The 17,450-nt window shown below is 41.1% G+C and overlaps 1 protein-coding gene across 1 annotated transcript in view; it reads left to right on the top strand.

Moving 5' to 3' along the window:
* ENOX1 (ecto-NOX disulfide-thiol exchanger 1) overlaps positions 1-5,776 on the top strand; it is a gene marked incomplete at its 3' end in the record, with an annotated part of 261,316 nt that extends 255,540 nt beyond the window's left edge. The window contains exon 13 of the mRNA XM_083361308.1: positions 5,657-5,776. Coding sequence (XP_083217434.1) covers positions 5,657-5,776 — 120 coding nt within the window. The remainder of the gene's footprint in view (positions 1-5,656) is intronic.
* Positions 5,777-17,450: the final 11,674 nt, after the last annotated feature.

Below are 17,450 nucleotides of genomic sequence, written 5' to 3'. Positions count from 1 at the left end.
CAAGATTACAAAGCCGTGGTGTCTTATTTTTAATAAGGGAATGAGCGCAGTTGCTCTTCATAGTGCTAGACTGTGAAGTGGCTGGATGCAATTCTTGCGTAAGCCCTCCTTGTCAGTGGCCATACGCTTCTGAGCCCACCTCCTCATCGTGTCCTGCCTAACGCCTGTCCTCGAGGAGGACACGAAGACCCCAAGCAAGGGCAGCCAGATACTCATCATCCTTTTGAGGGAACTTGATTGCTGAAGATGCTGGGGGAGCTCTCTGGAAACTGGTCCTTGGGAGCTGAGGCAGCAACCGTGTGGACAGGACCTCAGAGTTACGTCTTATATCACTGTAGCCAGAGTCATTTCAGCTGAAGCTGGTCAAAGCTTGGTAATTCTGTCACCTCATTGAAGTTAATTCATTGCTGATTATCAAGTAGCTGCTGAAATTAAGGAAAGGACTGGGTTTGGTAGCTTGCCGTTATGAAACCGTAGAGCCCTAACAAGGACAGCTAAGGCTGAGCCCCCTTCCTCAGATACAGAAGGATGACTATAACGTGGACAAAGCCTCAGGCTGATAAATCTATTTTTATAGCAGTTTTTTTTAAACATTTTTTTAATATTTGTTAATGTTTTTAGGGATTTATTGTTTTGCTTTTCTTGTATGCTGCCAGAGTCACTTGCTTGTGAGATGGCGGGTCTATAAATTGGATAGATAGATGATAGATTAGATAGATGATGGATAGATAGGTGGATAGATAGATAGAAGCATAGAGGCATACAGTAGATGCAGTGGTGGGATTCAAATATGTCAACAACCGGTTCTCTGCATGGATGCCACTTCCGGAAGTCCATCCTGGGACTGGGCAACAAAAAATACTGGCTCCATCCCACCACTGCATAGATGCATAGTTGCATGGATAGAGGTAGATGAAGAGAGAGAGAGAGAGAGAGAGAGAGAGAGAGAGAGAGAGAGAGAGAGAGAGAGAGAGAGAGAGAGAGAGAGAGAAGAGAAAGAGAGAGAGAGCGGCATAGATGCAGTGGTGGTATTCAAATATGTGAACAACCAGTTCTCTGCATGGATGCCACTTCCGGAAGTCCATTCTGGGCCAGGGCAACAAAAAATTAGCTACCAGTTCTGCCAAACTGGTGCAAACTGGCTGCATCCCACCACTGCATAGATGCATAGATACATAGATAGAGGTAGAGGGAGGGAGGGAGGGAGGGAGGGAGGGAGGGAGGGAGGGAGGGAGGGAGGGGGAGAGAGAGAGAGAGAGAGAGAGAGAGAGAGAGATTTAGTAAGGAGATGGATGGATGGATGGATGGATGGAGACAGAGAGATGATAGAGAGAGAGATACACAGATGAGAGATAATAGATAATGAATGGACAGATAGAGAGAGAGAGATACAACAAAGTCTCTTTTTAATTTAAGAATATTTACTGCTGGACAATTAGTTTTGCGTAGTAACTGCAGCGATATAATTATATGTACAAAAATGAAAGAACGCACAAATATCCACAGCGGGGCAATAAATAGTGAAGATGGCTGACTTTACAGAAATGACATTGGTGTGTTTGCTCACAGAGGAAACTACAATTGCTTTTATAAAAGACTGGATTCCTTGCAAGGACCTTTTTTTGTGCTGAAAATGGACAAAGGGAATTGGGGATTTGGGGATTTACAGAGGAAGGGTTGCTTCTGGGAAGAAGGGAACCATGCTATGTAATTTGCAGGGGTGAAAATTGCAATCATTAGGCTTGTAAGTGTTCCTGCAGTTATATTTCTTTCACTCTCCCATATCTTTCTTTTTTTTTTCTTTTCGTGTTTCGGTAGCCTTTCAATTCTGCGCCAAATCCTTCTTTAATAAAATTATGTGATTCAAGACCATTTAATGGAACGTTTGATCTCCCGATGAAGCTCTCTGCATCTATAGAATAGCCATTTTTCAAACATTTCTGCATTGTCGGAATAAGCAATTAGGAAGAAATAAAAGGAACAGAGAGATGGAATTGGGTGGTAAAAGGCCCGTATTTATTAGTATCGTACCAACGTGATGCTGTCTTATTATTCTGTATCTTTCCCTTCTTTCTTTTTTCCTGCAAACACAAAAGCATCCATGACAAAGTCAGTCTCTGCCCCCACACCATCTACGCACACACACACACACACACACACACACACACACACACACACAACACACACACACAAAGACAGAAGGCAGAGAGAGAAATAGACGGATGGAATTCTAAGTGCTCTGATTCTGATTCTGGAACCCACTAATTGAAGGTACACTGTATTTTTGTAGCTGTTAGCTGAATAAATGAGGTTTTTTCCCCCTCTCTCTGCTCTGCTCAAAGTGGATTGATTCCAATTTGCGGGTGGAGATAAAATGAAAAATAAGCCTGTGACTCTTTCCTGATTCTTTTTGTTCTCTGCTGAACAAAGTTACACAGTATGGTGTTGTCTCATTTTCTCAGTGATATATATATATATATATATATATATATATATATATATATATATATATATATATATATATATATATATATATATATATATATATATATATATATATATATATATATTAAAAAAAATTTTTTTGCAAGGCCCGGCCAATATTTCCTTTCTTCTCTTTTCCCTGGAGTAAAGCATCTTTTTGGGGATAGTACCTAAAGGTTTACCCACAGAGGATCTGCTCAGCATGTTTGACCACACGTAATAAGGATTTGTCTCTCCTAGAAGAATCTCTGGGTTTACTTAATGAAAAAATCCCGGTCATTTTGATATGAGGGAAAAATGCCATTGCAAATCCTGGGGATTTACATTTAAGTAAATCTACGTAAGTTTAGCTGCCTTCCCATAATCAGGAATTCTTCTCAGGAAGTTCTCAATCCTGCAAAATTCTCATTTGCTTTCAGGTAAATCTGCTCCAGACAATAAAAATAATCTATCTATCTATCTATCTATCTATCTATCTATCTATCTATCTATCTATCTAACATCTATCCATTCATCCATCCATCCATCCATTTATCCATCCACATCCATCCATCTGTCCATCCATACATTCTATCTATCTATCTATCTATCTATCTATCTATCTATCTATCTATCATCTATCATCTATCTATATCTATCATCTATCTATCTATGTATCCATCCATCCATCTATCCATCCATTTATCCATCCATTTATCCATCCATCTATCCACTTATCCATCCACTTATCCATCTGTCTGTCCATCCTATCTATCTATCTATCTATCTATCTATCTGTCTATCTATCTATCTATCTATCTATCTATCTATCTATCTATCTATCTATCTATCTATCTACCTATTATCTATCTTTTCTACACTGTCCATGTCTTCTACATGACATAGTTACAAACATAGGAACAGCATCGTATCATACATTTGAATGTGTACTTACAGTCTGCCTGCAGTTGTGAGATTCAAAATAAGAAAATAGTTGAAAAGATACCTGCAGAAATATGGGCCTCCTTCTAGTTGCTTCAGTATATCCGTCCTAAAAAAAAATCCCCATAAAGTTGTTAATAAGGCCGCAAAGACAGTGGCTCCACAAGGCTGCCAGGTGATCGTCCCAAGGTAAACAACCTGAGCTTACCTTCCTCATCTCTCAGGCTGCGATAATTGTTCTGTCTCTTTTCATCCATGGTGGCCTCTTCTAAACAGCTCTCTGCCCCTTTGAAGTGGGAAATAATTCACTCTTACAAAGCAGATAAAGGCGATGAAACATCTACAAGTGCTTCCACCTAGCAATTTCAATTTTAAGAACTATTGTTAAGAAATGGAAGCTTAGAACTGTTGGACTCAAGTGGAGGAAATCTAGAAGACACGTTAAAAAAAACAAAACAAACCCCACCCTCTCTACTACAGCTGGCTGAAAATTGGTCAGAGGTGTAAAGATGGAATTTGCAAATCACTTGAAATGGCCTGCTGAAATATTAGCTGACCTGCAGCGGTTCTCTCCATGTGTACAATAGCATGGCTTATGCAACAATGATCAGCACAGGATGGTTATCCGATGGACCTCCCTTCTCAGATCTTCCTAGAGGAATTGTTGTCGAGGGAAGTTGTAAGAAAACTTTGATAAATAAAGCTAAAACTTTTTTCCCCCAACAAAGTGATTTGGAACAATGAAACAAACATTTTTCAGTTTAGCCAAAACCACACAAGACACACGGGGTGACATGATAGCAGCAGGGCTTTTTTTCCTCATAGAACGCCGAGAACGGAGTTCCGGCACCTTTTTTGGATGGAACCTTGTAGGGTAGGCAAGGTGGGTTGTATATCATGTGTGAGTTCCAGCACCTTTTTCTTTTACAAAAAAAGCACTGGATAGCAGTGTTCCAGTAGCGCAGGGGCTGCCCCAAAGAAGAGGGAGTCAAGCTGTTCTCCAAAGCGCCTGAAGGCAGAACAAGAAGCAACGGAGGGAAACGAATCAAGGAGAGAAGCAACCTGGAACTAAGGAGAAACTTCCTAACAGGGAGGACAATTCACCAGTGGAACAGCTTGCCACCAGAAGTTGTGGGTTCTCCATCACTGGGGATTTTTAAGAAGAGACTGGACAGCCAGTTGTCTGAGATGGTATAGGGTTTCCTATCTGAGCAGGGGGGTTGGACTAGATGACCTCCAAGGTTTATAATTAAAAAATAATAATTATAAATATTATTATTGTTGTTGTTGTTATCATCATCATCATCATTTACAGATGTTCCTCAACTAATGACCACAATTGAGTCCCAAATTGAGCGTGCCTGGCTGAGGAATTCTGGGAGTTGAAGTCCACCAGTCATAAAAGGGCCACGTTGGAAGACCGCTGCCCTAGACCACTTCAGACAGATGGCTGGGCGGTCTTTTCTTAAGAACCTCCAGTCATGAAGCACCCACAATTTCTGAAGGCAACCTGGCATTTAATATTTTTTTCCCCACCTAAGAATATTTCTCTTTCTTTTTTTCCTGATGGCCTTCAGCAGTCCTGATGTGGAGAAGGCAACCACGGAGGCCATAAAATGAGCTGCTTTATCTGCCCAATAGAAAAAAAACCTATCAGAAAATGCTCAAAACTCGTAACTCAGAAGCAATTATTAGCTGCCTGCTATTTAGCTAGCAGCAACGTTTGCAACCGCTGCAAAGTTGCAAATTAATAGCAGCCAAACGGGGAATGAAAGCATTTATTACTCTTGAAAGCCAATTTTGCACCCTTTCTTATGCCTTGAGACTGCTTCCTAATCTTATTATTTTAAAAAAAGTAATGATCCAGTCTTGGTGTCGGCTTCCTTTTATATTATTATTATTATTATTATTATTATTATTATTATTATTATTATTATTATTATTTATTATTATTATTATTATTTATTATTATTATTATTAATTATTATTATTATTATTATTATTATTATTATTATTATTATTATTATTATTATTATTATTATTATTATTATTATTATTTTAAGTCAACCTATCAGATCTTCACTAGGTTGCTTCCTAACCGGTTTCGGCAAAGAGCTCATTAAAGTTGTATGCTCCGTATATTTTGTTCATTGGAAGCCTTGCCTGGTTATAAATCAACAATAAATGTGCAAAACACGCTAATCATGATTGTTTTTTTTTCCCTCTCTCTCTCTCTCTCTCTCTTCCGCAGTTAAAAAAAAATGCCAAGGAGTTAGAGACTAACGGGCATGACGAATCTCAGGCAAAAGTAGGTACAACTTCGGATTTGTCTTTTCGGATTGCACTTTGTAAAATCAAAGCTGGCTTTTAACGGATGAATAGTCCTACCAAGAGTAACCTTTTGTGACACTGAAGGAGTGGTTACTTCAAGATAAATGAACTGGTTTTCATTTTTTAATTTGCCTTCCAGAATTAACAGGAAACGGCTGGCTTGCCTCGCTACATTTATCATGGCAAAGGTGTTTTAGGTTTTTTTTTTAAAAAAAATATTTCTCACTGTTGAAACATTTATATGCATGGGACGGAGAAATATGCATAACCCAGTTCATGTAGATATGTTCAACTTTCGGCACTGAATTTTCAGAAGCCGATGAGGTTGGTGGCTCTTATTTCAAAAAGTTCGGCATTCTAGACCTCACATGAAGACCCCAATCTTCCAGTTACATTTGGCTTTTCTTTGATTTATGTTCAGACTGAAGCAATTATAGGCAGCATTCAGAGTCCTTTCCAGGGCCGCTGATAATACATAGAATAGAACAGAATATGACTAGACTAGACTAGACTAGACTAGACTAGACTAGACTAGACTAGACTAGACTAGAATAGACTAGAATAGAAAATAGAAAATAGAAAATAGAAAATAGAAAATAGAAAATAGAAAATAGAAAATAGAAAATAGAAAATAGAAAATAGAAAATAGAAAATAGAAAATAGAAAATAGAAAATATGGAATGGAATTAGAGTAGAATAGAATAAAACAGAATATGACTGGACTAGACTAGACTAGACTAGACTAGACTAGACTAGACTAGACTAGACTAGAATAGAATAGAATAGAATAGAATAATAGAACAGAATAGAATAATAGAATAGAATAGAATAGAATAGAATAGAATAGAATAGAATAGAATAGAATAGAATAGAATAGAATAGAATAGAATAGAATAGAATAGAATAGAATAGAATAGAATAGAATAGAATAGAATAGAATAGAATAAAATAGAAAATATGGAATATGGAAAATTTTCATTGAAAGAGTTCCAGAGAACTGTAGGCGAGACGTGGTCAACCCAATAAGGGCTACTAATGCTAAATATAATCCTCGAATTACAAAACAGCTCACTTAGTGACCAATCTAAGTTATCAGGGGACTGAATGACGCAACCTGTGACCGTTTTTCACCCTTTACGACCGTTGCAGCATCCCCAGGGTAACGCGAATATAATTGGCCACTGACTCACATTTATGACAGTCACATTGTCCTGGGGATCACGCGATTCCCCTTTTACCACCTCCAGACGGGCGGGCGCAGGGGGGGGGAAGCGGATCAACCATGTCACTTATTTAAGAACTGCAAAGATTCACTTAACAAAGGTGGCGAGAAGAGTCGTAAAATGGGGCAAAACTCACCGAACGGCAGAAACTTTGGGCTCAGCTGTGGCTGTAAGTTGAGGACTCCGTGTGATTGGGAAGTTTTTTTTTTGAGTGAAGAGGACGGACAGATGAGAGGCCTGTCGAGTGTGCAACATGGCAAATGCTGCTTTAAAACACTAGATATTTCATACGTCGGGGCGACTCGTTGCATAAATGTGAATTACGGAATTACATGCGTTAATAAGGGAAGTTGACAATCCTTTCTCCCCCGAGGCTCCCAGCGGAGTATTTGCAGATCAAAATGTCTGGCGAGCAAAGGATTGCTGAGTTTTCCGCATGGCTATTAGTGGTCTGTAATGCATTTAATGGGATTAGTACCTATTTGATACAGTTGACAAGCTGGATTTAGCAAATAGCCTCGTAGCCGGAGCAAGATCTGGTCTGCCAGGAAGGGCAGACATGTTCCTTCCACAATTTAGAAAACCTTTAGGAGGTTATTTTAAATTTGAATAAGAAAGCAGATCCTGACAAATTTCCCTCTCTTCCTTTCTCTCTCTCTCTCTCTCTCTCTCTCCCTCTTTCTCTTTCTCTCCATCTCTCTTTCCCTCCTTATCTTCCTCTCTCTCTCCCTTTCTCTGCCTCTCTCTTCCGCTCTCTCCCTTTCTCCTTCTCTCCCTCCCTCTCTTCTTCTCTCTCTCTTCCTCTCTCCCTCTCTCTTTCTCTCCCTTTCCCTCTTTCTCTTTCTCTCTCTCTCTCTTTTTATCCCTCTCTCTCTCCCTTTCTCTCTAGCTCTTTCTCTCTCTTCCTCTCTCTTCCTCTCTCTCCCTCTCTCTCTCTTTCTCTCTTTCTCTCTCTCCCACTTCCTCTCTCCCTCTTTCTCTCTCTTTCTCTCTTTTTATCCCTCTCTTTCTCTCTCTCCCTTTCTCTCTAGCTCTTTCTCTCTCTTCCTCTCTCTCCCTCTCTCTCTTTCTCTCTCTCCCACTTCCTCTCTCCCTCTTTTTCTCTTTCTCTATCTCTTTTTATCCCTCCCCTTCTCTCTCTCTCTCTCTCTCTCTCTCTCCCTTTCTCTCTTTCTCTCTCTCTCTCTCTTGCTCATATTTTGCATAGCAGAGATGTAGTGGATGTTGGCCCATTCCAACTGCAGTGTTGAAAAGAGTTTTCTTTAACAGCTTGTGAAGCTTTGTCTGCTTCAGAAAAACCGTTCCCGAGAAGGAACCTATGGTTCCTTTCCCTATTTTTGCCAGAAGACAAGGAAAATAAATGGAAATTAGATATGAAATACCCAATAAATGTTAGAATTGAACAGCTGCTTTAATTGCCTGCTTGCTAGGAAACCTTGCAGATAGTCAGATGTTCCAACTAGAATTTTTTAAAAAAAAAACAAAACCTGAAGGGTCTTGTCCCCTAAGGCAGGGCTTTTCAACCTTTTCACCCACTGTACCACTTTTAGGATATGGCAACATCTGAGTACCACCAGTCGCCTAGCAAGGGGTCAAAAACTTGATGACCAAAAAAAAAGGAAAAAAGTGATGAAGTACAGGTAGTCCTCGCCTTACAACACTTCGCTTAGTGACTGCTTGAAGTTACAATGGCCCTGAAAAAAGTGCCCCCCAAGCCACAGGCGAGCAAGACGCCTGCCTGCCTGCCCGGCGGCGCTCTTCCTCCCGTCCGAGGTTTTCATTGTTGTGAGCATTTCTGTTGAGGATTGGCAGCGGGGGTGAGGGGGGTGGGTGTTTGGTTTTTATTTTTCCCCCGTCTGCTGGGTGGTTGCAGCAGGTTTTGGTCACTTCACATGACCCTGGGACACTGTGACCGTCATAAATATGAATCAGTTGCCAAGCATCTGAAGGTAAATCACAAGACCCTGGAGATGCTGCAACATTCCAGCTGATCAGCGCTTCTTCTGGGCTCAGCAGAAGCACCGGGATCAACGCCAAACTCCAGCTGGATCCTGGTGCTGATCCTGGCGCTTCCACTGAGCCCTGACAGCCCTGCAGCTCCAGCCGTCTCTCGCTCAGGCTTGTGCGGTGCTGCCACTGGTTCAGCTCATTCCCCTCCCCTGCTACCACTTTTCTAGGATGGTCGCGTACCACCTGCCAGGTGCTAATGTACCACAGGTGGTACCTGTACCACTGGTTGAAAAGCCCTGCCCTAAGCAGGTCTCATCTGGCAGGATCCAGAAGAAGTGGCTTCTCTATGGTGGCTCCCTCCCTCTGGAACATCAACCCCCCCCCCCCCCGTTTAGACTAGCCCCTATCCTGACACTCTTTCGGAAGGCCGTGAAGAAGTGGTCTGGCCAGCTATCCTGGGGGAGGCAAAGCGGGATGAAGCCCATCAAATGGCTTATTTCAGGGATCTTCAAACTTGGCCCTTTTATGACTTGTGGACTTCAACTCCCAGAATTCCTGGCTGAGGAATTCTGGGAGTTGAAGTCCACAAGTCCTAAAGGGGGCAGGTTTGAAAACCCCTGGCTTATTTGATTGCCCGTTATGGCCAGGGAGAGCGGGAGAATTATTTTTTCTTATACTGAGGTTTTAAAAAAAATTATAAGCTGATCGTGAGTGGGCGGGCAAATAGATTCTCTAAATAAATAAAAATGCCACCGTGCAGATAAGTAACCACCAACTGGCCCTAGGAGTAGTAGAACGTCCCCAAAAGAAGAGTTAATTCTTCTACAGGCCGTCCTCGGGTTACAACTGGCCCTAGGAGTAGTAGAACGTCCCCAAAAGAAGAGTTAATTCTTCTACAGGCCGTCCTCGGGTTACAACTGGCCCTAGGAGTAGTAGAACGTCCCCAAAAGAAGAGTTAATTCTTCTACAGGCCGTCCTCGGGTTACAACTGGCCCTAGGAGTAGTAGAACGTCCCCAAAAGAACAGTTAATTCTTCTACAGGCCGTCCTCGGGTTACAACAAATCATTTAGTGACCGTTCACCGCTTTTCACACTTATGACCATCGCAGCGTCCTCAGGGTCACATGATCAAAATTCAGAGGCTTGGCAACTGACGTGTACTTATGACTGTTGCGGTGTCCCATTTTGCGGCCTTCTGACAAGCAAAGTCCATGGGGAAAGCCGGATTCTTTGAACAACTGTGTTTCCAACTGAACAACTTGCCATGATTCGCTTACGAACCGTGGCAAGCGACGTCGTAAAATGGGGCAACATTCGCTTAACAAAGGTCTCGGTTAGCATTTGATTTTTTTTCTTCTTCAGAATTTGGGGGTCCTTTCTAGATTGGTACCCTACACAACTGCTTACTTCACTTGGGTCACACACACACACACACAGAGAGAGACACACACACCCCGTATCTGAGATGTTTCCTTTATCTGTTATTTAGAGTTTGGTGACTGTGATGGACGTCTCCTCACTGGCTTCTCTATCTTTAATCATCGCTCTTAATTGCGCTGGGAAGCTCCAATAGGTTTTTCTTTCATTTTCTTCGGAGAAACATTTCGTTTAGAATAAATATTTCATACTCGAGTTGTTTTGTTTTCCCATCACTTTGACATCTGTAGTAGTTTATTAAAGGGTTTCCATGGTGCTGGCCTGGAAAATGAGATACAAGGATGAAATGCCAAAGGAAAAACAATCTTGCAATAATAAGAATACGGGGAAGGAAATTGAAAATATTTTAATCTACCTCAAGCACCGTTCAGCTATGCTAGAATGTAGATAAGCTGTAATGAAAAGCTCCCGTGATATTAAATACTCTAGAAAGTAACACAAGTGCATTATGGAAGTGCGTCTAGGCCAGACATGTCAAACACAAGGCCCGGGGCTGGATCCGGCCCACGAAGTGGTTTCATGTGGCCCGCGAAGCCATCCTGGAAACAGTGAGGGAACGGCCCCCACTGCCTTGGCCCTGGCCCAGAGACCCTCCTTCTGCCAGAGACCCCCAGATCTGTCCCCCTCCTGCCCAGGCCCCCATAGGCACCCTTGATGCGAACGATGTAGAGCTGGCCACGCCCACCCAGTAGGCCATACGCACTCTAGCCACGCCCACCCAGTAGGCCACGCCCACCCTGGCCACACCCACCCAGCCCCCTGAGGGCAACCGCAATGCTGATGCGGCCCTCCATGAAATTGAGTTTGACACCCCTGGTCTAGGCAAAGCTTGAGGTAAGCTGCTAGACAACCTTACTACCACTATCACCATTTGTTCTGTTCCACAACTTGACTGGGAAGTCTATTTAGTCTGCTGCAAGTTGACCGAAAGGTGCTTTTTCAAAAGGCAACTGGACTCTTGTTTTGTTCTTGGAGATGTTTCGCTTGCCATCCAAGAAGCTTCTTCGGTTCTGACTGAATGGTGGAGGATGGAAGGGTTTATATTCCTCGCAGTCATCAGGTCGTTAGTGCTCTTTCTGAGAGTTACTGAGGCCACTTGGAGGTTTATCAGCGCCCTCAGAGTCCACATTATTTTTTAAAATCCCATTTATATCCCGCCCTTCTCCGAAGACTCAGGGCGGCTTACAATTTAAGCACAAACCAATGTGCTTAGCAATAGCCTTCATTCTATGTATATGCCTGCTTATTAGGGCTTTCACACACACCCCAAGCGGCATTATTACAAAGTCATCTTATTGCCCCCAACAATCTGGGTCCTCATTTTACCTACCTCGGAAGGATGGAAGGCTGAGTCAACCTTGAGCCTGGTGGGATGCGAACCTGCACTAATTGCAGGCAGCTGGTGTTACTTAAGGAGGCATTAGCCCACCGCTCCACCAAGGCTATTTCTGGACAGAGAGGACCGCTGGTTTGAAAGAGGGGTCAAAAAGGCCCTTTATGTCAAAAATTGAACACCCTTCTCTCAACGGGGGGGAGAGACACAATGCCACCCATCTCCAGTGTACGACACACTCCTTTCAGCACTTCCGAGAAGGTTCCACACCCATTCGCACTACTCAGGTGTTCCTGAGGGCACAGATAAACCTCCAAGGGACCCCAATGACTCTCAGAAAGAGTATTCACGACCAGATGACTACAAAGAAATACTATCCTTCCATTCCCCCACCATTCTGCCAGAACTGAAGAAGCTTCTTGGATGAGAAGCAAAACCTCTTCAAGGAAAAACAACAAGGAAAGCCCAGTTGCCTCTTGAAGAAGAATCTTTGGGACAACCGTGACCTGGAGGACTGAGAATCTCCATCCCTCAAGTTGGCCTATACAACGAACACATACAGAATCGAGAAGATGGCAACAAGCAGCAAATGCCACCTCTACAAAAAAGCTGAAGAAACAATGGACCAGCTGGTTAGTTGCTGCAGGATTTGCCCAGTCACTAAACACACTGTTGTAAGTTGAGGACTACTACTGCTCTCAGTAGTAGCATTCTCTCTGTTCTTGACAGAAAAGTGTTGGCTTTGAGCATGGTTAATGCTTTACCAGCAAGACATCTGAACTGAATTAGTCCCTTCACGAACAGTGTTTTGCTGACCCATCCATTCATGGTGCCCTTGGATTAATATTACTCCTCTTTGTAAACCAGTCCAGCTTTTAATTTGAAAGAAGAAAACGCCCTTTTTTTCTATAAGGAGCATCAGCAAACAGCAAAATATTGTTCAGTCATGATTGCTGTATGGAAATTTTAGGTATAATTAAAATCTAATAGGTGGCTTTCATGTTAGAAGCCAATTAGCTACGCAGTTCTCCTTGAATATTTGAGTTGTAACACATGTTTTCTTGTTTGAAGTTTTATACAGAATTTTTGATCTGTGACCCTGAGCGAAATTTGAATTAAGTACAAGGTACCCAGCACATTAAATCACAAAAAGCCAGCAGCCGAGTTTAATATTTAGCAGGCGTAACATCTGCAAATGTATTTGCTAGACTTTTTTTTTAACTTGGCCTGATCCAACATATTGCATCTGAGATTGCATACTCTCCGAAAAAATTATATATATACATATATATATACATATACATATACATATACACACACACACACACACACACACACACACACACACACACACACACACTATATATATATATATATATATATATATATATATATATATATATATATATATATATATATATATATATATATATATATATATATATATATATATATATATATATATAGGTCATGGAATTAGAGAATTATTGATTCAAGGTGAGGTAAGAAAAAAAATCCTGTTTTACATCCAGGAGAACAAAATGCAATTGTGAGAGGCGAGTTGTAAGGTTGTACAGTGGAGAATACAGGCGATCCTCAACTTACAACAGTTCAGTTAGTGACTGAAGTTACAAGTCATTGAAAAAAGTGACTTATGATCATTCTTCACACTTATGAACTTTGCATCATGGATCAGAATCCAGACACTTGGCAACTGATTCACATTTATGACTGTTACGGTGTCCCGGGGTCACGTGATCAAAAGAGGCTTGGCAACTGGCATGTACTTATGACAGTTGCAGAATCCCTTCTGACAAACAAAGTCAATGGGGAATCCAGACTAACTTAATAACCTCACTTAATAACTGCAGGGATAGACTTCATGACTGGCCAGAAAAGTGGTAAAATGGGGCAAAATTCACGTAATAACTGTCTCACTTAGCAACAGATATTTTGGGCTCAATTGCAGTCGTAAGTTGAGGACCACCTGTATTAGTTCTGAATTTACAGAAGACATCACTAATGTTCTCAGGTATTAAAAAAACAACTTCCTATAGGTAAGGAAGGCGCATAAAGGAACTTACGACCGCAATTTTTGGCAGGGGAATTTTTGTCGTTATGCGATGCAACCATGCAATGAGTCATCAGGTGGCCATTTTCTGTCTGGCTGTAAAGCAAATCACTTCACATTATCACTGGGAAAAACATAGCTGGACTCCTTAACCCTAAGATTTTTCTGATCAAAAGCAGCCAGTTTGGATAAACAACGATTCGAAATTGCTTTGCATGTCATTGACTCTTTCATCCTAATTATTCATGGCCTGTTTCTGCTTGAGCAGGGGGCTGGACTAGAAGACCTCCAAGGTCCCTTCCCACTCTGTTACTCTATGATTCTGTAAGGGTCTCCTGCTTGAGCAGGGGGCTGGACTAGAAGACCTCCAAGGTCCCTTCCAACTTTTGTTATTGTATGATTCTGTAAGGATCTGCTTTTTGAGCAGGGGGCTGGACTAGAAGACCTCCAAGGTCCCTTCCCACTCTGTTACTCTATAATTCTGTAAGGATCTCCTGCTTGAGCAGGGGGATGGACTAGAAGACCTCCAAGGTCCCTTCCAACTCTTGTTATTCTATGATTCTGTAAGGATCTGCTTTTTGAGCAGGGGGCTGGACTAGAAGACCTCCAAGGTCCCTTCCCACTCTGTTACTCTGTGATTCTGTAAGGGGCTCCTGCTTGAGCAGGGGGATGGACTAGAAGACCTCCAAGGTCCCTTCCAACTTTTGTTACTCTATGATTCTGTAAGGGTCTCCTGCTTGAGCAGGGGGATGGACTAGAAGACCTCCAAGGTCCCTTCCAACTCTTGTTATTCTATGATTCTGTAAGGATCTGCTTTTTGAGCAGGGGGCTGGACTAGAAGACCTCCAAGGTCCCTTCCCACTCTGTTACTCTATGATTCTGTAAGGATCTCCTGCTTGAGCAGGGGGATGGACTAGAAGACCTCCAAGGTCCCTTCCCACTCTGTTACTCTGTGATTCTGTAAGGGTCTCCTGCTTGAGCAGGGGGATGGACTAGAAGACCTCCAAGGTCCCTTCCCACTCTGTTACTCTATGATTCTGTAAGGATCTCCTGCTTGAGCAGGGGGATGGACTAGAAGACCTCCAAGGTCCCTTCCCACTCTGTTACTCTATGATTCTGTAAGGATCTCCTGCTTGAGCAGGGGGATGGACTAGAAGACCTCCAAGGTCCCTTCCCACTCTGTTACTCTATGATTCTGTAAGGATCTCCTGCTTGAGCAGGGGGATGGACTAGAAGACCTCCAAGGTCCCTTCCCACTCTGTTACTCTATGATTCTGTAAGGGTCTCCTGCTTGAGCAGGGGGATGGACTAGAAGACCTCCAATAACTCCAGCTGAGTTATTCTGTTACTGTCTAACAGCACAACATAGTCAAAAATATATTATTATTATTATTATTATTATTATTATTATTATTATTATTATTATTATTATTATTATTATTATTATTATTATTACCTGTGCAAGCCACTTCGTTCTTTAAGAGTTTTCCCCTTGAAGCCCATTTTTTAAAAATTCTCCTTTCATTCTGCCTCTCTTTCTTCAACCACATCTCACGTTCCTGCTTTGGGCTAGGAACTCGCTTAACGTGAGTTCATTTTTTCGGTTTTGCCCCCAGTGGGTGTAGAATCTTTCATACAATTTTCCATTTTCTTTTTGCTTGATAGACCCTTGCAATTCTTCACGAAGTTCCTTTCCTTGTTTGGAGCGCCAACAATTTTATTATCTGGAAGGAAATCAATAGCGTGAATTAAACCCACATTTGCTGCTTGGGGATGTCCGTCTAAAACCTTTTTTTTTAAGATAAGATAACCTTTATTGTCATTTTTTTTTACTGTGGGCACAACAGCACACATTGAAAAAGAAATTTAGTTGAACCAGCAGTTATGGAGGAGTGTACTTCCAATTTGAAATCCCCCTTCTCTATTTTCTCCTGACATTTATAAGATTCTAGTCCTCAGTGATCTATGATTTTTCATTTCTGAAATAACGATGCTGCTTGACATTATGTCCTTTTATAATGCCAGAGGCATTGTGATACTCGACATTAAATCTAAATCCACAGCAGACACTTATATTTTCTATACTTGCACGATAAACTTTAAGGTCCTCTGCCCAGGACAGCTGATTTCTTAGTGCAGCTTAAGAGAATCACAATATCACACCCCATTGAGTTCATTGGCACTGACCGGCAACACCCACATACAACACAGTTAAATTGATTACTGGATTTTACGAGTTCGTGTGGAAACTGAGTTTTATTCTAGACGGCCTATATTGAACCGTAAATTAACCAAAGGTGTTGCGTTCGTTCAACAAACACAAACTCTGAGAAACAAACAACTGAGCAAATTTTACTCAGAAGAAATTAGCTGACAATGAGAAAAAAATTAACCAGTGGAACAGTTTGTCTCCCAGTGGACAGCCATTTATCCAGGATGTCCCAAAGATGCTTTTTTATATAAAAAAAGGCAACTGGACTTTGTTTTTCCTTGAAGACGTTTCGCTTCTCAGCCAAGAAGCTTCTTCAGTTCAGAAATAGAATAGAATAGAATAGAATAGAATAGAATAGAATAGAATAGAATAGAATAGAATAGAATAGAATAGAATAGAATAGAATAGAATATATGGAATGAAATAAGAATAGAATAGAATAGAATGAATGGAATGGAATGGAATGGAATGGAATGGAATGGAATGAATAGAATAGAATAGAATAGAATAGAATAGAATAGAATAGAATAGAATAGAATAGAATAGAATGAATAGAATAGAATAGAATAGATAGAATAGAATATATGGAATGAAATAAGAATAGAATAGAATAGATAGAATAGAATAGAATAGAATAGAATAGAATAGAATAGAATAGAATAGAATAGAATAAATATATGAATGAAATAATAGAATAGAATAGAATAGAATAGATAGAATAGAATAGAATAGAATAGAATAGAATAGAATAGATAGAATAGAATAGAATAGAATAGAATATATGGAATGAAATAAGAATAGAATAGAATAGAATAGAATAGAATAGAATAGAATAGAATAGAATAGAATAGAATAGAATAGAATAGAATAGAATAGAATAGAATAGAATAGAATAGAATAGAATAACAAAGTTGGAAGGGATCTTGGAGGTCCTTCTAGTCAAACCCTCTGCTCAGGCAGGGAATCCTATCCCATAGCAGATAAATGGTTGTCCAGCCTCTTCTTAAAGCCTGCCGTGTTGGAGCACCCACAACTTCTGGTTAATTGTTGCTAAGTTAGTAACATGGTTGTTAAACGAATCCGGCTTGATTTTGCTTGTTAAAAGGTTGTAAAAGGGGATCGTGCGACCTTCGGACGCAGCAACGGGGATAAGCACAAGTCAGTTGCCAAGCCTCTGAATTTTGATCACGTGATCCATGGGGATTTATTTATTTATTTATTTAATACTATTTCTATACCGCCCTTCTCCCGAAGACTCAGGGCGGTGAACAGGGCAAGAATAAAAATACAAATTACAAAAGTTAAAACAAGATTAAATAAATGCCCACATACTAAAATACATCTTTAAACCTAATAAAATAACAATAGCAAACACCACCCCCCCATCCCCTCATCAGGCCAGGCCGGCTTGTTTCAAAAAAGTATGTTTTTAGCTTGCGGCGAAAGGAGCGGAGGTCGGGGCGCCATCCGGAGCTCAACCGGTAGCTG

The sequence above is a fragment of the Vipera ursinii genome (assembly GCF_947247035.1).
Source record: "Vipera ursinii genome assembly, chromosome: 4".
NCBI classification, from domain to species: domain Eukaryota; kingdom Metazoa; phylum Chordata; class Lepidosauria; order Squamata; family Viperidae; genus Vipera; species Vipera ursinii.
Note: the sequence above shows the minus strand (reverse complement) of the source record. Positions and strands in the feature narration are given on the sequence as shown.